The 23,587-nt window shown below is 32.6% G+C and overlaps 3 protein-coding genes across 3 annotated transcripts; 1 reads left to right on the top strand and 2 right to left on the bottom strand.

Moving 5' to 3' along the window:
- The first annotated feature begins 3,501 nt into the window (after nt 1-3,501).
- LOC127263584 (leucine-rich repeat receptor-like protein kinase PXC1) lies at nt 3,502-6,084 on the top strand. Its single transcript, XM_051292687.1, has 2 exons — nt 3,502-4,789; nt 5,421-6,084. The coding sequence occupies exons 1-2, from the start codon at nt 3,502-3,504 to the stop codon at nt 6,008-6,010; spliced, it is 1,878 nt and encodes a 625-aa protein (XP_051148644.1). The 3' UTR covers nt 6,011-6,084.
- Nucleotides 6,085-7,988: 1,904 nt separating this feature from the next.
- LOC127264162 (60S acidic ribosomal protein P3-like) lies at nt 7,989-9,703 on the bottom strand. The gene is made up of 2 exons (XM_051293590.1): nt 9,424-9,703; nt 7,989-8,549 (listed from the first exon to the last, which is right to left on the bottom strand). The coding sequence occupies exons 1-2, from the start codon at nt 9,619-9,621 to the stop codon at nt 8,376-8,378; spliced, it is 372 nt and encodes a 123-aa protein (XP_051149547.1). The 5' UTR covers nt 9,622-9,703; the 3' UTR covers nt 7,989-8,375.
- A 5,011-nt stretch (nt 9,704-14,714) lies between these two features.
- Nucleotides 14,715-23,471, bottom strand: LOC127264038 (protein NUCLEOLAR FACTOR 1). Its single transcript, XM_051293375.1, has 25 exons — nt 23,177-23,471; nt 22,996-23,073; nt 22,730-22,874; nt 22,348-22,445; nt 22,065-22,260; nt 21,738-21,882; nt 21,057-21,180; nt 20,695-20,795; nt 20,405-20,536; nt 20,078-20,158; nt 19,435-19,619; nt 18,617-18,686; nt 18,281-18,340; nt 18,150-18,188; nt 17,952-18,040; nt 17,785-17,849; nt 17,404-17,450; nt 17,122-17,181; nt 16,682-16,753; nt 16,257-16,286; nt 16,081-16,175; nt 15,852-15,957; nt 15,568-15,630; nt 15,397-15,468; nt 14,715-15,298 (listed from the first exon to the last, which is right to left on the bottom strand). Exons 1-25 carry the CDS (start codon nt 23,268-23,270, stop codon nt 15,224-15,226), a joined length of 2,322 nt encoding a protein of 773 aa, XP_051149332.1. The 5' UTR covers nt 23,271-23,471; the 3' UTR covers nt 14,715-15,223.
- Nucleotides 23,472-23,587: the final 116 nt, after the last annotated feature.

Below are 23,587 nucleotides of genomic sequence, written 5' to 3'. Positions count from 1 at the left end.
CCGAAAGTGTGCGAACCGGATAAACTCTCAGCTGAATATAATACTTTGCAAAATAGGCCCGACAAGGCAAGTTACACTAAGTGAATCATGTGGCAGGTGACCTGGAGGCGTCGGGTTTGAATCCATAACTTCACTGTCGCAAAGTTACTCCCCATACTACCGGTCAATCCTTTCGGACCTAAAATTTTGTTTTATTTACTTGTGGTTTGTATAATATTGCAAAAAATATTTTATTTATTACTCCATTTGTCCGTCTTTAAGAATCATATTTATATTTTCTGTCATTATACTTAATATTAAAAATGTCTTTATATTTGTATAATTTTTTGTACAAATTATAAGACAATAATGTAAGTATTTTTGTATATTTTTTAATTTATATTATATTTTGATATAATAATTTTATAATAAAATATTAATATGCAAAAAATAAATGAGATTTTTAGAGACGAACGAATGTATTATTATCTAATTAAAATGGTAGCAAAAATGCTTGAACTAAAAGCATTATTACAAAATCAAACATAATGTAAAATAGAAAGAAAATTAATTTTATTAATACACAGGGAGTGTATTTTTGTAATTTTCTCTCATGTTATTTATAATTTTGTAATAACATTAGCAATTGTGCTACAATTTGTGTTAATTACTAATAAATGGAGTAATTTTCGCAATATTATCAAAATTACAAGTAGTTAAAATGATTAAAATAAAAGTCTTTTCAAAAAATTTTGCAAACTACATCATTTTTTTAAAAATTTTGGTTTTACCTTTATTATACTTCATTCGTCAATTAGAAAGTATAAAGTAAACATTTCATTAATACTTTACTTTTTTTCACAAATACCTTTAATTTACATTACATTATTACTTTTATGCAAAAAAGTAAGAAAAAAAATATCATTATACTACTTTCAATTACCCATTATAATTAAAATACTATTATTTTTTAAACACCGCACCAAAAGTAATTATTTACTTTGTACGTGAACAAAGGAAATATTATATATGCATATATGTAAAACGAAAATAATAATGAAAAATTGTATTAATAATATAAAAACAATACCTTTTGTAAATTAATAAAAAAAGTAAAATTATATATTTTATTAAAAATATATATTATTATTATTATTTTTAATATTCATAAAGAATCGTATCATTTAAAAATAGTTTGGGTGAACAAACTTAAAAAGCAAAAAACACAATACAATGCTATGGAATGAACAAAATATAGATTATCAATTTTTCAACCTAGGTTGTCAGCTTATTATATTTGTAAGTTTACTATGTAAGTATATTTTTTATTCTAAATATTAATAATAGTATATTATATAATAAGACTATACAATATAATGTCAGTCCATATATTATTATTTATTAGCATAAATCATATATTGTTTATTGTATTGTGAGCACAATAACTAATGATAATAATGAACACAGCAAACCGTAGGCTAGAGAGATTAAACAATTAATTAATGTGTAGGATTTAGTTCAAGCCATAAATGCGTACGAATAGTAAATAGACGCAATTATATGCTTTAAAACAAAATTAATAGATTAAGTTTTTTTTTTTTTTTTTTTGGGTACTGAATTCTGTTGGGACTGGGTCAGCTCAACATTAGTATGATATTGTCCGCTTTGGGCTGAATCCGCACGGATTTCTTTTTGGATATTCTTTAAAATGCCTCGTTATAGCGGAGTTCACTCGGGACTTAATGTGAAATTTTCTTCACAACTTCCGATGTGGGACTTGGGTTTGCGACTGGGTGGCATTGGATATTGGTTGTGGTGGTGGGTTCGCCCTCGTGACCTGCAGATGTGCCTTGTGTCGAAAGTCTTCTGGCGGTGTTGGGTCGGTCCCGATTGAGGTGGTCAGGTAACGGGTCACTTTGTAACAGGCTCCTTGGTTTGAAGGGAAGATTGTTGGGGTGCAAACCCAAGTCCCACGTCGGAAGTTGTGAAGAAAATTTCACACTTTATAAGTCCCGGGTGAACTCCACTAGAATGAGGCCTTTTGGAGGATATTCAAAAATAAATCCGTGCGGACTCAGCCCAAAGCGGACAATATCATACTAGTGTTGAGTTGACTCATCCCAACAAATTCGTCCTTGGTCAATTACAATGTATTTATGCTTGTTAATTAGGCTTTGTTTATAATATTTTTCCTCTTTTTTTTCCTTTTTTTTTTTTTTTTTGGAGTTTTAAACAATTCTGAAATATAAAAAATTGAGTATTTGATTTGATTTGATTGTTTATTAGATAAAATAAATATTTAGTTTGATTTATTCTTGTAAATTTAATATATGAATAATGCAAATTTTCCATATACATATTGTACGATATATTTTGTATTATGTCGCTATAATTTTTAGTGTGTTTTTTTGAATTTTTTTTTTTTTTTAAAACTGTTCTTATACACACGGTAATGTTAACATACAAATATTAATATTATGAGTGTGTTTGTTTGAGTTTGTATTTATTTTTCTTGTATTATTATTATCATTGTTGTGATTTTTTAATAAAATAATACATTCAAATTATTATCAAAATAAAAAACTAAAAAATTAAAATAAAATCAAACTAAAAAAAATCATACTCAATAAATTCTTTGTGAGAACAATAGTTTGAAGGAATGATCTAAAATGATCGATAAGCCGCAACCATAAAATTGGAATGAACTTTCATGCTATCTAACAAATGAGAGAAAAAAAGCCATTTCGGCATAGAATGATCGCATTAAATTCATCGAACTTTTTGCTATTACTGCATGTAATTTTATTATTTTTACTTTTACTTAGATTCGATCGTATTGATTAATACCAGTGTCACATATACGAGAAATGTAACATGACAAAATATTACTTTAACAAATATATCAATCATTCGAATCTATGTAAGAATGTTTTTGCGATCGAAAAGCATATTATTAATACAAACTAAAAAGAAAAAAGAAAAAGCTACAATATAAAATAATTTAAACATTGATTTAATCTATTATAACATACACTTTTTATTCACTACTTAAAAAATACCATATATATCCAAAAATGAAAATTAAAGAAGTGCAAATTTCGAAAATGGCAAATATGATAGCAATAAATATAAATATAAAATAATTTGAATATATATATATATATTTAGTTGTTTACATTTAACAGTGAAGTTGGTATACATTCAATGTTTAGGTAAGATGATATATGTAACGCTCAAAAAAATTTAATATTACAAAAATATTTCAGATGGATTATGTGAATTTTATTTTATTTGATATAATATATATTTAATAAATAAATAAATAAAAGGAAATAATTATCTTAGTCAAAATATTTAAATAAGCGCTCGCTTTTTATTCATTGCAAAATTATCTATTCCTCGTTTGTTTGTCCGCAAAATCTTATCTCTGCTTTAACTTTTTCCACCCCAATTTCCTACTTAATGCCAAACAGTCCCTTACTCGGTCATGCTTTTCCCGCTCTTCCGCACCACCGTCCTCTAATGGCCGCCTTCTCCGCCTCCTCCAGCCTCGTCCTCTCCGCCGCGCTGATCCTCGCCGCCGCCGCAATCGAGGACGACACCGCCGCGCTGAGCCTTTTCCGCAACCAGACCGACATCCACGGCGCGCTCCTCGAGAACTGGCCGGATTCGGCCCCTGCCTCGCCGTGCGCCGCCACTTGGCGCGGCGTCGCTTGCACGAACAACCGCGTCTCCGCCGTGTCCCTGGCGTTTCTTGATCTCCGAGGTCCGATCGACGCCCTGGCGTCGCTGGATCAGCTCCGCGAGCTCGACCTCGCCGGTAACCGCCTCTACGGCTCCGTCGCTCCGATTACAAAGTGCCTAAATCTCGAGAAGGTGAACCTCTCCGGCAACGACTTCTCCGGTGAAATTCCGCCGGAAATATCCTCCCTCAGCCGCCTCCGCAGCCTCGATCTCTCCGACAACAACCTCCATGGCTCGATTCCGCCGGAACTTTCCAACCTGTCGCTGCTGCGCGATCTTCAGCTCCAAAACAATCAACTCTCAGGTACAATCCCCAATTCTCTCGATTCGCTAGCGAATCTCAAAATTCTGAATCTATCAAACAACGAGATGAACGGAAACCTACCGGAGAACTTACAGTCGCGATTCGGATCGAGTAGCTTTTCCGGCAATCAAGGTCTCTGCGGAGCTCCTCCTTTCCCAATCTGTTCATCCTCCTCCGCCGTGCCGGCGCCGTCGATCCCCAATTCGACATCCTCCTCACCAACTCCCAACCACCGCAGCAGCAGCAGCAGCATTCTCAGCAAAGAGGACGCAATCGCCATATCAGTAGTGGTGTCATTTCTCCTAATCACCATAGCTCTGTTTGCTCTGTTCTACCATTGCAGAAACGTTAAAAAAACAAATCCAACGGCTAAGAGCCACAGCAGTCCAATGGCGCGGATCGTGTCCGTCCAATCCACAGACAACAACAACTCCTCCGGCAAGGGCGAAATCGTCTTTTTCGATCGCCGGAACCTCTTCCGAGTCGAGGATTTGCTGCAATCGTCGGCAGAGGTGATCGGAAAAGGCAGCTTAGGCATCGTCTACAAGGCGATTATCGCCGATCAAGGCCTCATCGTCGCCGTAAAACGCCTCCGCGACGCCGATCCTTGCTCGCGCCGCGAATTCGAGCTCTACATGGACGTAATCGGGAAGCTTCGGCACCCGAATCTGGTAAGATTGAGAGGCTATTACTATGCAACAGAGGAGAAATTGCTCGTCTACGATTATATGCCCAATGGCAGCCTCCATTCCCTTCTTCACGGTATGAAATAAATGAATCATTTCTTACATCAATAATATTTTAGCCTACTATCGTTATTGGGTATGTATGTATACACATAGTCACTTGTGTATATATATATAAAAGGACAACACGTGATTTTATATATTTTGGATATTCAATTTTAAATTTAATAAATTTAAATTTAAATTTATTTTTAAATTAAAAAGTTATTTTATATAAACTACTTGTTTTGATGATCAAGATATTAATGTAAAAATTATTTATGCAAATTAAAAATTTGCATTATATTGATTATCAAAATAAGAGTTTGTCTAACATTATATACTCTAATTTAAATTTAAATTTACTAAGGGTATGTTTGTTTAAAGGTTTAGATTTTGGATTGTAATTTGAATAGTAAAATCTATGAATTGGAATAGTCGTACAATATTTTGAATATAAAATTAATTTTTACTATAATCTAAAAAATAAAAAATAAGTATTTGATTTGATATTTTTTGAAAAAAAAAAAAAACTTAAATAATGAAAATCTTCGGAATATTTCCAAACAAACACACGGTAAATACAAAATTGAATACCTAAAACATAACAATCATGAATCTACAGCCGTTACTTTGGAATGCGCTTCTTAATTTCTTTTATTGTTCAGAGCCGGCGTGGGGCAGAGGCCCCCTAGACTGGACAACGAGGGTGCGGCTATTAGCGGCGGCGGCGAGGGGGCTATCGGCGATACATACGGCGACGGGAATCCCTCACGCGAACGTGAAGTCGTCGAACGTGCTGCTCGACAAGAACGGGTCGGCCCACGTCTCCGATTTCGCGCTGTCGTTCCTGCTCAGCCCGGGGGTCGCGATATCGAAGCTCGGCGGGTATCGGGCGCCGGAGCAGGCGAGGACGGGGAAGCACTCGACGCAGGCGGACGTTTACGCATTTGGCGTCGTGCTGCTCGAGGCGCTCACCGGCGTGGATCCCGACGCGGCGGCGGCGAATTTCGCCGGGTGGGTTCGGAGAACGGCGGCTGCGGCGGGAGAACGGAAGTCGGAGGCGTTCGACCCGGCGTTGCGGAGGTTCAAGAACGATGTCGAGGGGGAAATGAGGGCGATGATGCGCGTCGCGACCGCGTGCGTGGCAACGTTGCCGGAGAATAGACCGAGCATGACGGAGGTTGTCCGGATGATCGAGGAGATAGGAGTCGAGCAGAGCGGATCGTTGACGCCCTCCGACGCCGCCGCCGCCTAGCCGGACGGTCGCCGGAGAAGGGTGTTGGGGCATCATTTTTGTCACAGTGTGGAATGGAATGGATGGATATTGAATGGTGGAAGAATTATATATGATTGAATATTTATGGTAATAGAGTTTTATCAATCATTTTGTGATCTTTTGTTTTTACAAAATTTTTACTATGTTTTTAAAGAAAATTTAAATTGAATTGTTATTATTTATTTTTTTATATTATATTAAAAATCAATTTTATATCATATCACCAAAGTATTTATGTAACATTTGCTTTTTGCACGTAGATTTTTTAATATTAATATTATATTGGATTGTAGTAAAAAAGACAAAAATACTCTTGTTAGTATGGTGTAATATAAAAGTAATAACATTTGTGTAATATAATGTAAGTTGAAAGGGTATTTATTATGCTAGGTAGATAGTAACCTTGTTTTAGAACGGACGAAAATAGAAAATGGTAACATGCCGGAAAGGAGTACAAATTTTTAATATTAATGGTGTTTTTTGGATTTGAGTTGTATGCAGTGGCGGAACAATATTTTAGAGGGGAGGGGAATTTTTTTTTTTTTTTAATTTACAAAATAATTACTTATTCATAAAATAATACAATATATTTTTATTTTTATTTTATTACAAAATAACAAACTAAAGCAATCTCAATAACTATATTATGATTATACATATTAATTTTGTATTTTTTAAAAAAAAATTAATAAAAAAAAATTAATGTTAGATGTTTCTACTTCTATTATTTTTTGCTTATTTTCTATATTTTTATATATTATATATACATATTATTAAAACTAAATAAGGTAGGGTGGGTGGGTCAAGGGTTGCAGCCCCTTGCCCCTCTTTGGTTTAGCGTGATATTTTTAAGAGAAAATTTTAAATAAATAGTGAATTATGGATAATATCCTTCAAACAAACACACCCTAAGAGTCAATTCCGGAGCTTTCTCAATATCTAGTTGAAATCCTCGAGCCAATAATTCAAAATGAATTTGCATGAACCAAAGATTAGGAAGCTTAGAAAGGAGATGATCGCGCACCAACTTCAGTCGGCCAAAACGAGATCTTCCCATAACCCAATCGGCTGGTTCGGCCGTTGGTCCTCCCCTTGTACAGCTTCTGCATGGCCAAGTCACTATGTTAAGAAGAAGAATCCGATATGAAAGTCCCCTGCATGACATGCCAAGGTCGATGGAAGCTGGACAATCTTTGGGGTAAGCGCTTTTTAGGAGACCACCGAATTGGGAGTGCCCCTCTAATGCCACAATGGCATACGAATCCAATTTTCAGTGCAACGGCTTCCTTCGCACCAGCCAAGGATCTACAGATCTCCCATTCGAACACAAATAATACATCCCAATACCTCACCCACAAAATAATCCCGGTAGTTCATTCCCAGCAGCTTACGTATGTAGCTACCGAGCAGCCCGGAGGAGAGAAAACCGAGATTGCGCCAATGCCATGCCATGCCTTCTTATCAATACCTTGGCAATAGAGGAGGCAGTCTGTCATCTCTATAGCGACCCAATTTGGCTTCAGGAGATTCTCTACTATCAAAAGTCTTTCCCCGGATCAGATCGTTTTTGATCATCCACTTCTTCGGAATGTCATGATTCATAAATTCACACTTTTCTCTTGAGAGGATCTTCGCTCTGACTATGACTATCGAGCATGTCAACCGATTCACAGCTTAATGCAAAGGAAAATTCGAAAATAATAATTGGTACAGACTTCCCCATATGGTTTTAACTGCCTGTTTAGGTGTGTCAAAGAGGCAAATATCAAAATCCGACATTTCGAATCACAATTTGATGATCTTTAGCATAGCCAGATAAGCAAAAAAGACATTTTTGCAATTTTCCATTGCGGTTGCTCTTATATGTGAAGGGACACAACCAGCCCACAAGTTAAAAAGAATAGTGATTTCTTCATTACTAACAAAAGAATAAACCGCCATATAGAACAACACAAGATAATTAGCAAAGTCATCATTGAATTATATGCAAAACAATATAGATCCATCCTATCATCCACATTGTGTATCTTTACTAATCGGTTTGGCAAACAAATGAATATTTCTAGAACACCATATAAACTTTCGCAATGCATCCATGGAGAGGGACAACCAAACTATATTTCACAACCGACAAAATTCAAAGATTATTCTTCCTACTGCACAAAAATGCATATAAATCACAATAGCTGTTGAAAAATGTTAGATGTAGAAGCTGAATACTATAATACAGCGAAGTTTCGCAAGTAACTCATGATGAAATATTGCTTTATAGTAAATATCGACCTAGGCTTTACCGGGGTAAAAGTATGATGGAAAACCAAGTATAGATTTACGGATGATAAACCTAGTCAAAAAGTGAGAATCCCATATCATCATCGCTCTCCTCTTCTTCCTTCTTTTCTTCTTTCTTTTCAGCTGCTGGAGCTTCGGCGGCGGCACCACCACCGCCAGAAGCGGCAGGTGCAGCAGCCGCACCTCCGCCAATAAAGGCACCAGCAGGTCCACCACCAACAATCACCTGTGTGTTCACAATTATTAATTAATTGTCTCACCTAAAAGCTTGAGCTTAAAAAATAAGCATCTATTTATTTATAAGGGAGTCAATCAACAATAATAAATTAGGTAATTGAAATTCTGTTAATTGAAATTCTCAATACAATACTCCAAATGTTAATTGAAATCTGCATGCCCTTCTAACAAAAATAGGGAACCAATTAAATATATAAAAATACTATATATGATGATCATCCCTACATCAATAACCGATTCCATCCATCTTTTTAACATTTAAACCTTACAAACCCTTGATTTTCCAGATTATTTTGGTAACAAAAAATATATGTATGTGAAAAAAAAGTGCATTGAATGTGATTTATTTAAAGAATTTTTGCTTTGACAAATTATATCACACATAACACAGCTATATTTTATTTATGGCATAAAATTCACAAGTACTAAACCTTATTACGCAAATGATTTTCGAAGATGAACATGATCCTTAATTTTTTAAACAAGGTTAGAAACCAGCGTAGAAATAATCTATCTTATTTAGTTTTATTAATAAACAGTTATATTAGAAATTTTCCTATATGCAATACAAGTCTACAAATTCTCTATTGCATACAAACAAAACAAAAGACAAAAAATCCGATAGAGATAAACTTATAAATATATATATATATATACCATATCACAAAAAGTAGGAAAATAATCAAACACACACAACAAAGTAAACATGGAATCAATACAACTACACAGCCCAAATATCTCACGCAGCTACAACTTCTGAAGATAAACGCAAAAACCGATCAGAAATTACAGACGATTAATCAAAATGTAAAACAGCCAACACATATAAACCTCAAAATAACGCAAATCGCAGAACCACAAACCTGAAAAACAGCAGACGAAGGAGTAACATGAGCGAAGGAGGACTGAACGGCGCCGGACGAGTCGGCGGAAAGCGCGGCTTGAACGAGCTTGCGCTGGAGATTAAAAGTATTGTCGGCCTCCGCTTCGAGATCGCCCTTGAGCTGCTTTGCCGACCAGTCGTCGCCGGATTTTTTGCAAACGAACGTGAAGACTCCCATTTCTCTTGATGAATTCGAGGCGGCCGCTGAAGGGAGCGAAGCAAGATCGTACCAGGGGACTACCGATGAGGCTAATTAGGGTTTTTTTATTATAAATAAACCACGAACAATACAAACAGGCTTTAACTTATTGGGCTTTCAGTTATGGGCTTTGGCCCATATAAAATGGCGATTTTTTATATTTTTTAATCAAGTGTGTGTTCGTTAGTTTTAAGTTTTAGCCTTTAGGTTTAAATTTTAAATATAAATAATTATTTAATAGGATATAAATAAATATTTATGTAATAATTAAAATATAAAATTAAAATTTAATTTAATATAATAAATAAAATTAAATATTTAATTTGATTTTTTTTAAAAATAATTATGTAATAGTGAAAAATTATCAAATCCCATTTAGCGGTGTTTCTAGTTATTTTTACTTTGTATATATTATAGTTATACTCCCTTGCCCCACTCCAAAATATCAATGATTTTATTAATAAATAAGTTTATGTTTAATTAGAGTTGACAATTGGTCGATTCGTGTCGGGTTTGTGTCGGGTTGAATATTTTAAACAGATTACATTACTTAAATCTAATCCGACTCATTTATTATCGTGTCGAATTTGGGTTGATCCGTTTATTATCGTGTCGGGTTCAGGTTAACTCGTGTTGACCCTATACATAATTAAATCGAATGTGTTGATTTAAATTAAATAATTTTTGGTTGTGTTGTCGTGTTATGTTAGTTTTTATTAGTTTGAGCTTAAATTAGGTTGAATTATTTAAAATTGAACTTAAGTTAAAATTAATTTAAGAGGAAATTATTAAATTATGATTATTTTACATATATAATATATATTAATCAATATTAATATATTATAATCGGATTGTCGTGTCGGGTTCGAGTTTAGAGCCTCAACCCTAACCCGACCCGTTTGCTATCGTGTCGGGTTCATGTCAACCTGTATACATAATTGGATTGAAATTTTTTACCCAAACACAATTATTTCGTATCGGGTGATCAGTTTTTGCCAGCTCTATGCCAAAGATATAATTCTAATTTAGATAAAAAAGAAATTAAAAAAAAATTAATATAGATATATATAACTATTTTTACGGAACATCTTATTTTATTTTTTTATTTTTTATTTTTTATTTTTTATTCAGAGTTAAAAATGAAAAAAAAATTGCATAACTTAATTGAAACAATCCAACAATCAAATCCTTTTCTTTTTTTTCCTATTATTTTTTTTTGGAACATTAAAAGTGTGTTCTTTTTATTTTAAATAATAAAAAATTATTATTAATTCGTACAATTTTCAATAATAATAGTATGTTATTTTTACCAATAAAATATCACAACAAATACTATTTAAAACAAAACTCAAATCAACACTATAATTTTAAATCGAAACAAAGTATATTCTAAAGTTTCTAATTCTTTAGTTTTATTTACTTGTAAGATTTTAAGAGTGCTTTACTATCCTCAAATTTTATTTATTTATTTATTTTTTCAAAATATTAAAGGTGCATTTGACGATTAGCTGATGGTTTCTTATCTGTTAGTTGTTAGTTGATTCAATTAGTGGTTTGTATTAAAGTGTTTGATAAAACAATTGTTTGACATTAGCTATTTATATATAAAATGACTATTAAAGACATTGATATGTTTACTTTAAACTATTTAATTTTGATCATTTTGGTTTGAAATTTATGAAAATTTTTGTTATTAATTATTGAAAATTATAAAAAATTATAAAATATTTATTTTTATTTTTATTATTTAGATCTAAAAAAATTGTTTTTACTAAACAATAATAATTTGTTATTGAAATTATGTAAAATATAAAATAATAAATCTTTCGTATATATATTTTTATTATATTAATTATTGTTTTATTATATAAAAATAAATTAATAACTTTTATTTTTTCTATTTGACTTACTTTTAAAAATTTATATATTTTACAAATAAAATAATTTATATGTAATCGTTAATAATAGTAATTATTTTAAATTTACAAAAATAAAAATTTAATTTAATAGATTAAAAATATTAAAAATAATTAATAAATACTGCTATAAAAATATTTTTATATGTATAAAATAAATAATTAAGTTTTAAGGGTAAATAAAGAATAATCAAAATTAAAATGAAAAAACTCTTTAAAAAAGCTGGGTATATGAGCTTTTTAGAAATTAGTTTTTTTTTTTTTTGGTAAAAAATCTATTTCAAAAAGCTAATTTACCAAACACATAAATTAGCTTTTTAACTGATGAAATAGCTAAAAGATGTTTAAACACCCTCTAAATCAAATATTTATTTTTTTATTGATTTTAATATTTAAATATTATATCAACATTAAATTTATATTACATAAAACAACAATTTCAATTTAAAATTTTATTATTTAAAACCAAAATCCTAAAAAGTTCCGTAACTGGACCTTCTTATCATTTTAGTCCCGTAAGTGAAGCATGTCGCAAATTAATCTCATAAGTAAAAACTTTTCGCTGTTTTAGTCCTCCGGTGCCGGAGATGCCCGCGTGGCTCGCCGTAGGTGACGTGTCCGCCAGGTGTTACTGACCTGGCGGACACGTGGATTATTTTTATTTTTTTTTAATTTTTTAATTTTTTTAAAACTTATTTTTAATTTATTTTAAATTTTATTTGTATTTTTTTATTTTTTTTTATTTGGTCCAATTAAAAAAAATAAAAAATAAATAAATTCACGTGCCCGCCAGGTGTAGCTGACCTGGCGGGGCACCTGGCGGACACGTCACCTCTGGCGAGCCACGGATGTCTTCGGCGCCGGAGGACTAAAACAGCAAAAAAATTTTCACTTATAAAACTAGTTTGCGACAGCGGTCCAGTTACGGGACAAAAAAAACAATTAAAAAAAAAAAAAAGTCCATCTTTGATTGACAATTATTATTATCAAATTACTTCTAGAATACAATTAAATACAAGTCAATTTCCCCAATGACCTGACAACTACATCAGATAAGAATATTGAAAGAATTGTCCTACTCGAAAAGGCCCATTTCACATTCCCTTCCAACTAGTCAAACAAGGCTGAAAAAAAAATAATAATAATAAAAATAAAAATAAAAAAGAAACAAAAAAACATAATGTTTTTTTTTTTTTTTTTTTTTTTCTTTCTATTATATAGAATAAGCTCAACTCGATGGTGAAATAAATTTACATTTTTAATGTACATACATGTAACATCATACTGAAATTTAGGCCAAGCTCAAATAATTTTCACTCCAATAAACTTGAACCGGCTACATTTAAGTTTTGTTTATTTGGAGGTCTCATATCCTCACTCCCTTTGATATCTAATTAATTTCAAAATGATCAAAATAACAAATTAATTCTTGTCCCAAAGAATTTTTTTCTTTGAACTGTGAAATATTTAATTTTCGAAACAAAAAAAAAAAAAAAAAAAAAATTGATAATTATATGATGTGATGAGGAAAATTTTTTTTTTTTATTTAGTAAAAAAAACCTTATATATAATACCAAAATACTTTTATTTTTACTTAAATTACAAACATGTCATTTCTTTGTATATAAAGTCAAAAGAACAAAAATGTCAAAATCTTACAGAGTTAATTTCATTAACCAATATAATACATTTATTTCTTAATCTACTATAAAAACTTTAAAAAAAAAAACTTTCTAGTGAGATTGAAAAAGTAATTAAATATTTTTTATTTCAAAAATATTACAAAACATGTGAGACAAATTAAATAAAATATTTTAGAAAATATGAAACGGAGAAGAGTATAATAAAAATTATTTGATTAAAAAGATATCACATTAAAAACATAAATTAGGTCAAACCTAAACTATTTTCAAATTCAAACTTCCATCCAAAGTCCAAACAAACCAGTGAGGCTCAAATCTAATGTCAAATTTGCTTGTAATCCGTTTATAATTTATAATTTATATGTGAAACATTTTCAAAAAACATAATAAAATCTCACAATTTTATTTTTTTTATGAAATTTTATAAAAAAAATATATTTTCTAAATGAAATAGATATGTTTAGTTATTTGTTCTGAACTAAAATATTGATTTAAATTTTAATTAAAAATTTATTTTGATATAATATCTTTTAAAATATTATAATACTCCAATATTTATTTACAAAATAAAAATTTAGACAAATCATATTAAATAGAATAATTTGAAAATCAAAGAGAGGAGAAAACAAGTGTAGATTTTTTTTTTAACTTTATCTGAATAATAGGGAATAAAATATAATATGAAAATTAAATATATTTAATTATTTACTATTTTAAAAATATTACTTAGAACAAAAAATATTGGAAAATATTTGAAACATAATATAAAAATAATTAATGTATAATATATTTAATTTATTTTAGAAAATGTGTTTGTTTGTTTTAACAAAACCATCAAACCCAAAAAGATTTAAAAATCTAAAAACAATTTCTAAATCATAAAATACTTCCAAAACATGTGCCATTTGCCACTAATAGCAATCAACTAAATTCGATTCGAATAACTGACAGGCATGTCGGAATCTCTAAAATTCCTGTGGCAGATGGCAATTGGTCCAAAAGAAGAAATCAAGAGAAGAATAAAAATAGAAAGGATAGTCAAATGTCAAAGGCTAAAAATGGAGGACACGTGTCCATTTATGGTCAATCATGATCCCTGCTCCATCTAATCTTCAGACAAGTATGTTGGGAAATATTCCATTCCCACAACACTAAAATTTTGCTGGCTTTGGAACCAATCACAAGCCTCTTTTCTAATCCAACAATGAGATACCAAAATCAGAATTTCATCCATCACCAATCACTACAATTTATAAAATCATTCTTAAAAAAAAAAAAAAAAAAAAGGATAAAATAGTAAAATAATAATCCTTCCGGCCCATTTACAAACTATCTATTTTTCTATTTTGATCCGTCTATTTAATTTGTTTTTTTAATACCTGTACTATCTACTAACATTAATATTATTTTAGTCATTATTCCTTCGGTATCAATATAATATTAATATACCTTAAACTTCGTGCAAAAAGCAAAACGAAAACCTACTCAAGGAAACAGAGTAATAAAATTCAAAATTATACAATCTAAAAATATCACATCAAAATACTATTTAAACCAAAATTCAAATAAAAAAACTCCATTCCAAATCAAAACCAAACAAACTAGTAAATAAAAATTCAAGTAGAGAATACTGGAATATATGCATAAGATTATAGTAGCTAAGAAAACACTATAAGCTGCATTTTTACACTTAAAAACTCATTTACCTTGCATACCTCTATATATAGAGAGCTTTCTTGCAGCAGCAACGGCGCATCGAGAAACAAGGCATTTGATCTTGTGCATGAAGATGTAGGGAGTGGGATCTAGCCAGGGATGATTTGCCGGAGATTGGGTTAGTGGCCCTGTTGCTGCTTCCGACAAGTCATTCCTGGTTATGCTCGACTCTCTTGTCCTCATGCATAGCATTTTGCCTGTGTATTGTTTTGTGTATAATCTCTCCTAGTAAAAATTCTTGAAATGTAGGTACCTGGCGATGATCTCTGAAAGTAACTTTGTGTATAAGTCTGACTGAAATTTTCTTTAAGCGAACACGAAGACACCTTTATCTGAGTCGATCATCCGTTTGGCTGCAGCAGAACCAACGATCCTCTCGAGCTGGATTTCATCAGGATCGAGTACGTTGAGATGAGAAAGTGTATAGAGAATTGAATTCATGCATTGGTAAACTGATGCGGAACCGGAAGGATACCTACCCGGAGATGATCAAGACGAGAAAACAAGACTCTGCAATTCATGCTATCTGACTCTTCGAGAAGGTTTACAATCTGTTGGTAACAAATAAACCACATTGTCGAATATGGAAAATATATATACGCACATATTGTTGAAGAAAACAATGAATATCTATAAAAGAACAGGTTTACCTCGGGGTAGAATTCTTTTCTCTCGGGTAGGGAGTAGAAAATTAAATTCTTTACACCACGGATCTATTTGAAAGAAGAATGTGTGAGAAACATAAATCAAGAACAGTAGGAAAAATAACACTATGGTGAAGTTTATAAATGGATTCATTTCAGCTTGCTAAAAAGTATCCATCTAATTGATTTTTCATCAAAAGTTCTTAGCCGCGCAGATGAGCATGATCTGTATGAAATCTTCAACGGGGATGAAAGGAATGCACATAATGATAAGCAGGGAAAATTAGAACCTTGTATCTGTAGTAGAAATGGGCTCTCTCAGTGTACAGGATAATTTTCTTCTCGCCTCTGAAAAACTCGCCTCGCACGCGCGATATATCATTCCTTTGAATATACCTAAGTAACCATAATAAAAAATTAATAATACTTCAGTAAAGATGTTATGCAGATGACACATGAAACAGTCAAAAGGGACAAAAGCCGGAGGAAGAAAACAAGAAAAATAAAGTATTTACTTACTCTCCAAACAGGCATACAGAAGCAGCTTGTGATTTCAAATAATTCCGAATGCGGACAAACTCGAAATATGAACTAATAAAAATCATCATCCCATCCTGCATTGAGTCATATAAAATAAATTGCGAGTTCACCCACTAAACAATGGAAGACAAACATGAAATTGAGTCTCACTTAACCTGAACAGAATCTTTTATTTTGGGGAACACCTGCAAAATTGAAAATTGCACTCGTCATATTGATGTTCTTAATTGATAGGTTCAACCGATGACAACATATACCCTCACCACAAGATGTACTTATACTAGTTTTGAAGTTTTTTAAGGAAAATTTGGAGAAGCATTCAGTCAATTAACTTGAAAAACATCTGTACAAGGACCTCAGCAAATAAAATTTTCACTTCCACCCCCATCTGTCTGTGCGACTCTATCTTGACCAGAAATAAGTAACAAACATTTACTATAAACCAAAAGTTAAACTACTAAAATCATTACAGTCAACACGCAACACATTAGAAGAAAAAACCTCGAGGTTTCAAAAATATGAAAGAAAATGAAGTCCAACAGCATAAAAAAAGAACCAAAGAGATGACTTCAGGACAAACCTTATCACAGAAATATTTAAAACGAGCTTCATCAGCTTCTTCTATGGAGGATATATCAAGACGCTCATAGATCTGCAAATAATATGTCTCTCATTAGAAAGGCTAGGCATATCATATTTAGTTTTTATAACTCTCATGATAAATTTAGGATGTGTTTGTTTGGAAGATTGGATTAGATTTCCACTATTTATCCCATTTTTTCCCCCAAAAAACATCAAATCAAACACCTATTTTTTATTTTTTTATATTATACTAAAAATCAATTTTACATTCAAAACATCACATCAACACTTATTTATATCACATCATACAACTATTCAAATTCAAAATTTTTACTATTCAAATCCCAACTCAAAATCCAAAGCCCCCAAACAAACACACCCTTAGAATAAGACACGACTTTTGTCAGAGCTAATAGAGATGCAGTAAAAGTTACTCACTTGTCGTGCTTGAATTAATATCTTTGGGAGGACACCTTTATACTTGCACTCCAATTTGACCTTACAAAAAAAATAAATAAAGAGATTAAAAGATTATCAATTAAATAACACCTTCTGTGAGGTATCAGTTGCTCAACTTATTTAATAAAAAGTATAATTGATACTGAAATTCATATATTGATTTTGTTAAAACAAGTTCACTACAGACAAATGGGAAAAAGAACAAATGGTCGAAGCAGAATGTAATATGACATTGAATGCAACTACAAGACAACAACAGACCTTTCCTCGATAATTAAGGCAGTGCTTATTGAACAAGGCATTAATATCTGCAAAAGGAACACCAAAGGGAAACAAAGATGTCAGCCAAAATAATATTACGTAAAAGAGCATAAGTGAGAAGCATATCGTCAAAGTTTGACTCAATGAAATAAAGCATGCTTAAATGCTCAATAACAAGGCAAAGGAAGTTTATTCAATTAATTCAGAAAGATGGGGAGTAAAACAAAAAACAGTAAAGAATAAACCATGATGGCAGTTATCACCAAACTTAATAGTATTGCTAGAAGTCCTAGTTGTCGTCATCAAGCTTGTAAAGTCTAACATGCATATCCATATAGCATTACTATGAGCTGAAACTTAAGAAATATGATATTTTATCACCTGGATTTGGATGAGAACTTAAAATCACTGTTTGCCGATAAAAACGAGCTTGCCCATCTAGATACCTGAAAGAGAAGCCATAGGATGATGAATTACCCAAATTTATCTCTCTTAAAGTATGGCTCTATCAACTGTCATGAAGTTAAAAGATGAGAGCAATAGCACACCATTGCCTTATGCGCATTATGTCAGCTCCATGTTGTTTTGATGGAAGTCGATTTAATAGTTCAATCACTGTATTTACGTGAGACCAGTTCTGGAGGATCACATAAAATTTTAGTGATTAAAAAAAAGGGGCAAAAAAGAAAATTATATAATCAGTAACACAAACAGTGAAAACTTTGCTGTACAGATTATATACAGACCTGCATTAGCATGACATCTGCATGGTCAACGACTAAGACCTGCCAGATAATGTTGTTATCAATGAATTTATGAAGCTAAAGGAAATCCCTAAGAAAATACGTTGGTGTCATATAAATATTAATGTGCATACTTCTATTGAAGAAAGATAATCAACATCTTTTTCTTTATCAACTTCTGCCTCCCCAATTTTCTGCAACAATAAAAGTGAAACTCAATCACAAGAGATCACCACAAATGCATGATTCAAGGGACAAATGTAAGATTGAGAATTTTAAAAGACACCATCCAGAGAGTGGAGACAGAACAATAAAGTTCATACAACCCCAATAAATACTTCAGTTATCTTATATCTACACCCACACTTTGATTAGTTACACACCAGGATATCTTGCAACACTTAACCATCATGAGATGATATAAAGCTCAATAACATCTGCAGTGAAAATGTTGATGGAAAAAGTCTTACTGTGATCAAACCCAGCGGAGAAGAAACAATCACATCCGATGTATAGAAATCTCCATACAACTTTATTCCCCTACAGAAAGAAGAAAAAAAACTCAAAATCCTTTGACTTAAGTGCTTCTAATTTTCTAATTGAAGTTTTATGGGATCAAATCATATAATTGGCATGTGCTACATGAAGGCCAAAGGAAATGATTTGGTTAACCACTGTGTCAACTGGCACTTCTCAAACACAATGTCACTATGTACTATCATGTGATATAAGAACATGTGTGCACCACACCAAAAAACAACAGGATCCTTTCATTTATAAATTAAAGAAAGTAACTTGTCTATGGAAACAAGAGTCCAAGCAGGCGCTATATTAGGCTAGTTTGAAATAGATTAAGGGACTATGGCGAGTTACCGATTCAACTTGCAGGAATAATTCCAAGATGTAGAAGTAAATAAATCATTCTTAATTTCTTAAATTGAATTTCCAAATATAACAGAAAATAGCCTATAATAATTACTTAATAATTTCAAATGATCAAAGCAAATGCATTCTTCCTTGAAAAGAAGTTATAAGAATGTTCTAATACCATTATATGAAAATTTTGTCAACATCATAAATTTCATAAGCATATTTTATTCCCAACATTGGTGCTTCAACTTGACAATCACAAATTTCAGATGTGACAGGATAAGGTTTATGTGCTTTTAACTCTTCGTAAAACAGAGTGCCAAAGAGAAAATGAAATGAGATCACTACAATAGTCAAGAAGGTCATTCCAAGAAAAAAAAAATGAATTAGGAACCAATGCAAACATTAAGTGTCATACCTACTGGTAAACTTTATGCCTAACATAAAGTGATCGTTGTCATTGTCATTACCAAGCAATGCTTGAAAATCAGGAGGTTTTGCAGACTTCTTTGAATTAGGAATTTTTGCATCATTGCCATCATCCTTGCTCTCCCTACCAGAACCAAACTCTTCATGAAAGCGCTCCAAATTTTCCACATTAGCCTATTTAGATTGAATAAAATGTCAAATCTTAGCAATCATTCCCAAAGCATCATCACCTATGCAGAAGCAGTAGGTGCTGATACAACCAAATATAATAGTATAGCCACTCTATGAAGAGTAACCATACTCTTACAAAAAATTTCTTGACAAAAAATTAAACTTGTGTATGGTAAAAATACAGCAGAGTGGTTGTAACTTAGCAGGCTAGCTAAATTCTAGAATATTTGAGTAAAATCAGAGGTTCAGAATATATTAGTAACAACATTTATTTAGTTTAAGAAAGAAATTCAGATAAATATATTACTAACAGCCTTTATTTAGTTTAAGAATATAACTCAATATCCTTTTTTCACTTAAGCATATATTATTCATATAATTTAACTTCATCATGGTGCTACATAGCATTTATGGCCCATAAGCTACCTACCAAAAGTAATGCAAAACAACAAGAGACTTACATTATACTTGGGTGGAGTTAACTGGATCAATTTCTTTACAACACGACGGGCAATTCCAGCCAGTGGCAAAAGAATCAAAACCTGGACACAAAATATAAAAAAATAAAATAAAATAAAAATAAAAATAAAATAATTCAATAGCATTATTATTATAGCAAACAATGATATGGTAGGAAAAAGAGTTTCCAGTCGAAAGCAAAGTTCAACATTATCTTCCGCAGAAAAGAGAGCATCTCCGGATCAGATCATGCACATGTCATTTATGTGGTTTATACACTATAGTCTGATATTGTAATACTGTGAAAGCACAATTAATTCAGAGCATACCTTAGGACGAGTAAATCCACGATCAAGATAAGCATCGCAATCAACACTTTTTTCCTCTGCACTCTCCTGCTGTTTTGCCAATTTTCTTTCATTTTTCACCATAAGATCTCTACTTATAAAGATATGGTTCAACTGCACACAAACATATCATTCATATATATATAAATTATGGAGCTACTACAAATTTGTAACTATAAGTCTATAACAAGCAAATGCCCCCCAAAAAGCACAACAGTACAGTTGATAATTTATCGGTGTTCTGCCAAGGCTCGAAAATAAAGGATACGTACACAATGCATCACATATGCATCCATGATACTCGATTCTTCTTCCAATCCTCTGAGATAGAAGGGTTTTTTGTTATGGTGTAATATATCATAATAACTGTTACCTAAAAAAAAAACACCATATAATCAATAATAGGATAAAGTACACATGACAGCTACCAGATAAATCATAAATTATGAACATTTAGCAGGAAAAAAAAAAATAAATTCAGGGACACCTATATAAAGAAATGCATTTTGCCAAGTTTGCTATCCAAACTTCCACAATTACAAGTACAAGGTCAGGATTACACGTACGAGCATGGTCTAGAGGCCAAATAAGAGGGCTTTAACATGTCTGCTAAAGGACAGCTAAGTTAACTTACAAATAGAGAAAAACAATCTCTGCCTCGATTGATGAAATTCACTGCCTCCAGATTCCTTGTAGCTTTCCAACCAATGTTTGTACAACTTTGTCTTGAGGCCATAATTAAGACTTGTGTCCATATCCTACATATAATTTTCATAGTTACAGGCATATAAATTTATTAAAAGAATATATAAAGACCATGTCATTCAAATCCAGATGCATCAATATAATAAACTCCCCTGGAAGTGGAAATAGGCGTATATAACTGGGAGAAATTAACTTAGTTTGTCTGGTTCTAGTTAAAGCCTATAAACAAGTTATGAATGGGGTTTCTATATGGAATCAACCATTCACGTCGTAAAATCCACTTGATGACACCAAATTGTCAGCAAGGAAGCCAAGGCATTAGAACTCAGCTATAGTTTCAAAGGTGATATATAACTTCTTTTCCAATCCCAAACGTCCATTTACATATTTACAATTAGAATCACAATTTGATCAGATATCTGGAATGGATTTAAATGAACTGAAATCCTCAAAGAAATCGAAATCAATGTCATCCTTGCATAATATGTAGCGGAACACACAAATCACTATCAATGTCAAGAAACACACAACATAGAGACAACTAACTCAAAATAAACTGATTACACTAAAGCCAAATGCAACGATAAAAAGGCTAAACATGAGTTCAGACCTTCATGAAGCATGATCCTGTTCCCTTCCAATTGCAATTAGGCATGTTAAGAGCAGGCATCGTCCAGGTGTATCTCCATTTTCTTTTCAATATATTGTCAACCTCCACAGATTCTAATTTGTAAGTCAAATGACTGTCAAAGTTACTGAAAGAAAAACAAGAAAGATTCAGGTTTTCCAAAAATGAAAGAGCACAGATCAAATAAAAATATTTTCACTTCTGTTTCAGTTAATAACAACTCTAGCAAAACAAGAATGTGAAAGGTTTCTTTTGCCAAAAAGCTAAAATAGTAAAAAGGGCCGAATTAACAAGAGAATAAAACAAAACCTAATTGTTGCAGATGCTTCAGAAAGGTGCTGATTATTTACTCCCAAGTCACCTTCCTCATCTGTGTCAGAGAGCGCATCATCACTAGCAGTGAGATCATCTTCATCACCATTGGTTTCCACATCTTCCCTCAGCCCCAAGCCAGTTATTGAGCCACTTCCAGCATTGTAATTCATAGGAGACTTGTTACCCTCTCCTGTATTAAAGGGGAAAACAATGAACAAAAAACATGTCAGAAGAATGTAAATCGAACACAGAATAAAACACAAAACCCATCTCTTACCATCCTCGTGGCCATCAATTTCCTCGGAATCGCTTAATGGGTCTGAATCATCGCCCACATCTTCATCCGTGTCACTTTGCCCTTGCTCTTCTCTTTGCCTAACAGCACAAAATCATCTAATAAGAGGTATGCAAATGCACAAGCATGTGTGTGTGTAATGTAATCCACCCTATCCATAAGAATATCAAGATCATCTAATAAAAGTGAAGAACAAAGAGGCTTTTCTAAGTCAAAACACCACCAGTAATTTCAAGCAATGCATTTGAGGAGTTCATGGAACTCATCGCCTTTATGGAAAATTGGATAAACATACTGCCTTTAAATAATACATTGATTTCACATTCAAGAAGAACTTCTTACAAAAACTACATTGTTAAATTACCTTCTGCGCAGCGCATTTGCAACAGATAAATTACCAGACCCAAGCCTCTTCAACAAGTTATCATACATTGACGGTTCTCTATATGCAGCTTTCGCAACATCTTCCGCCTCGGAATCTTCATTCTTCTGCTCTTCACTGAAATCCTCTGTATTTACACGAAAAAAATTAAAAATAAATAATGACTACATAGTTCAATGGAGCAAAACCAAACCGCCATAGCAATATATATATATATATATATTTCTTTATTTATTAATTCAACATGCCTGAGATATCATCCTTCTCCTCATACACATGAAGCTTCTTTTTCGCATTTGCGCTTGATCTACTCGTTTTCTCAAATCCTAATCCGCAATGCACACAACCAATTCATTAAAATCAAGAAAAATACGACACGCGCAACCGTGCAGGTCTTTTTTTTTATCTTTTCACAATCACGATACTCACCGCTTCCCCCTTTTTTACTCCATTTAGCAGTTCGGCCGAGGCTCTTCCGATGTGCATCGTCTTCCCGCGGCCTGTGTCGTTTTAGAGTTTTCATGCTGGAGCTTCGGAGAAAAAAGGGGACAAAATTCGGCGGCGGAAGTGGCAACAGCAGAGGTAACTACGAGCGGCGGCGGCGGCGGCGGCGCGGTGGCAGAGAAAGAAGAGAGTGAAACGACGAACGGCGGTGGCGGCTTAAACGAGTCGAGAAATATGCAGTATTGTCGTCAATCTGTTGTCCGAGAAAGCGTTTATAAAACCGGGCCAGGCCGCCAAGGGCTTTAGGGATCCTATGGGTCGGGTTGAATGTAACCCTACCCGTTTTAGCAATTGAAATTTAGAAAAGTCAATTTGTAAAAAAAAAAGTGTTTGTTT

Source organism: Andrographis paniculata, unplaced genomic scaffold (genome assembly GCF_009805555.1).
Source record: "Andrographis paniculata isolate CXL003 unplaced genomic scaffold, ASM980555v1 Contig69END, whole genome shotgun sequence".
NCBI lineage: Eukaryota > Viridiplantae > Streptophyta > Magnoliopsida > Lamiales > Acanthaceae > Andrographis > Andrographis paniculata.
The sequence above is the reverse complement of the archived record's forward strand: the minus strand, read 5'-3'. Positions and strand labels throughout refer to the sequence as shown.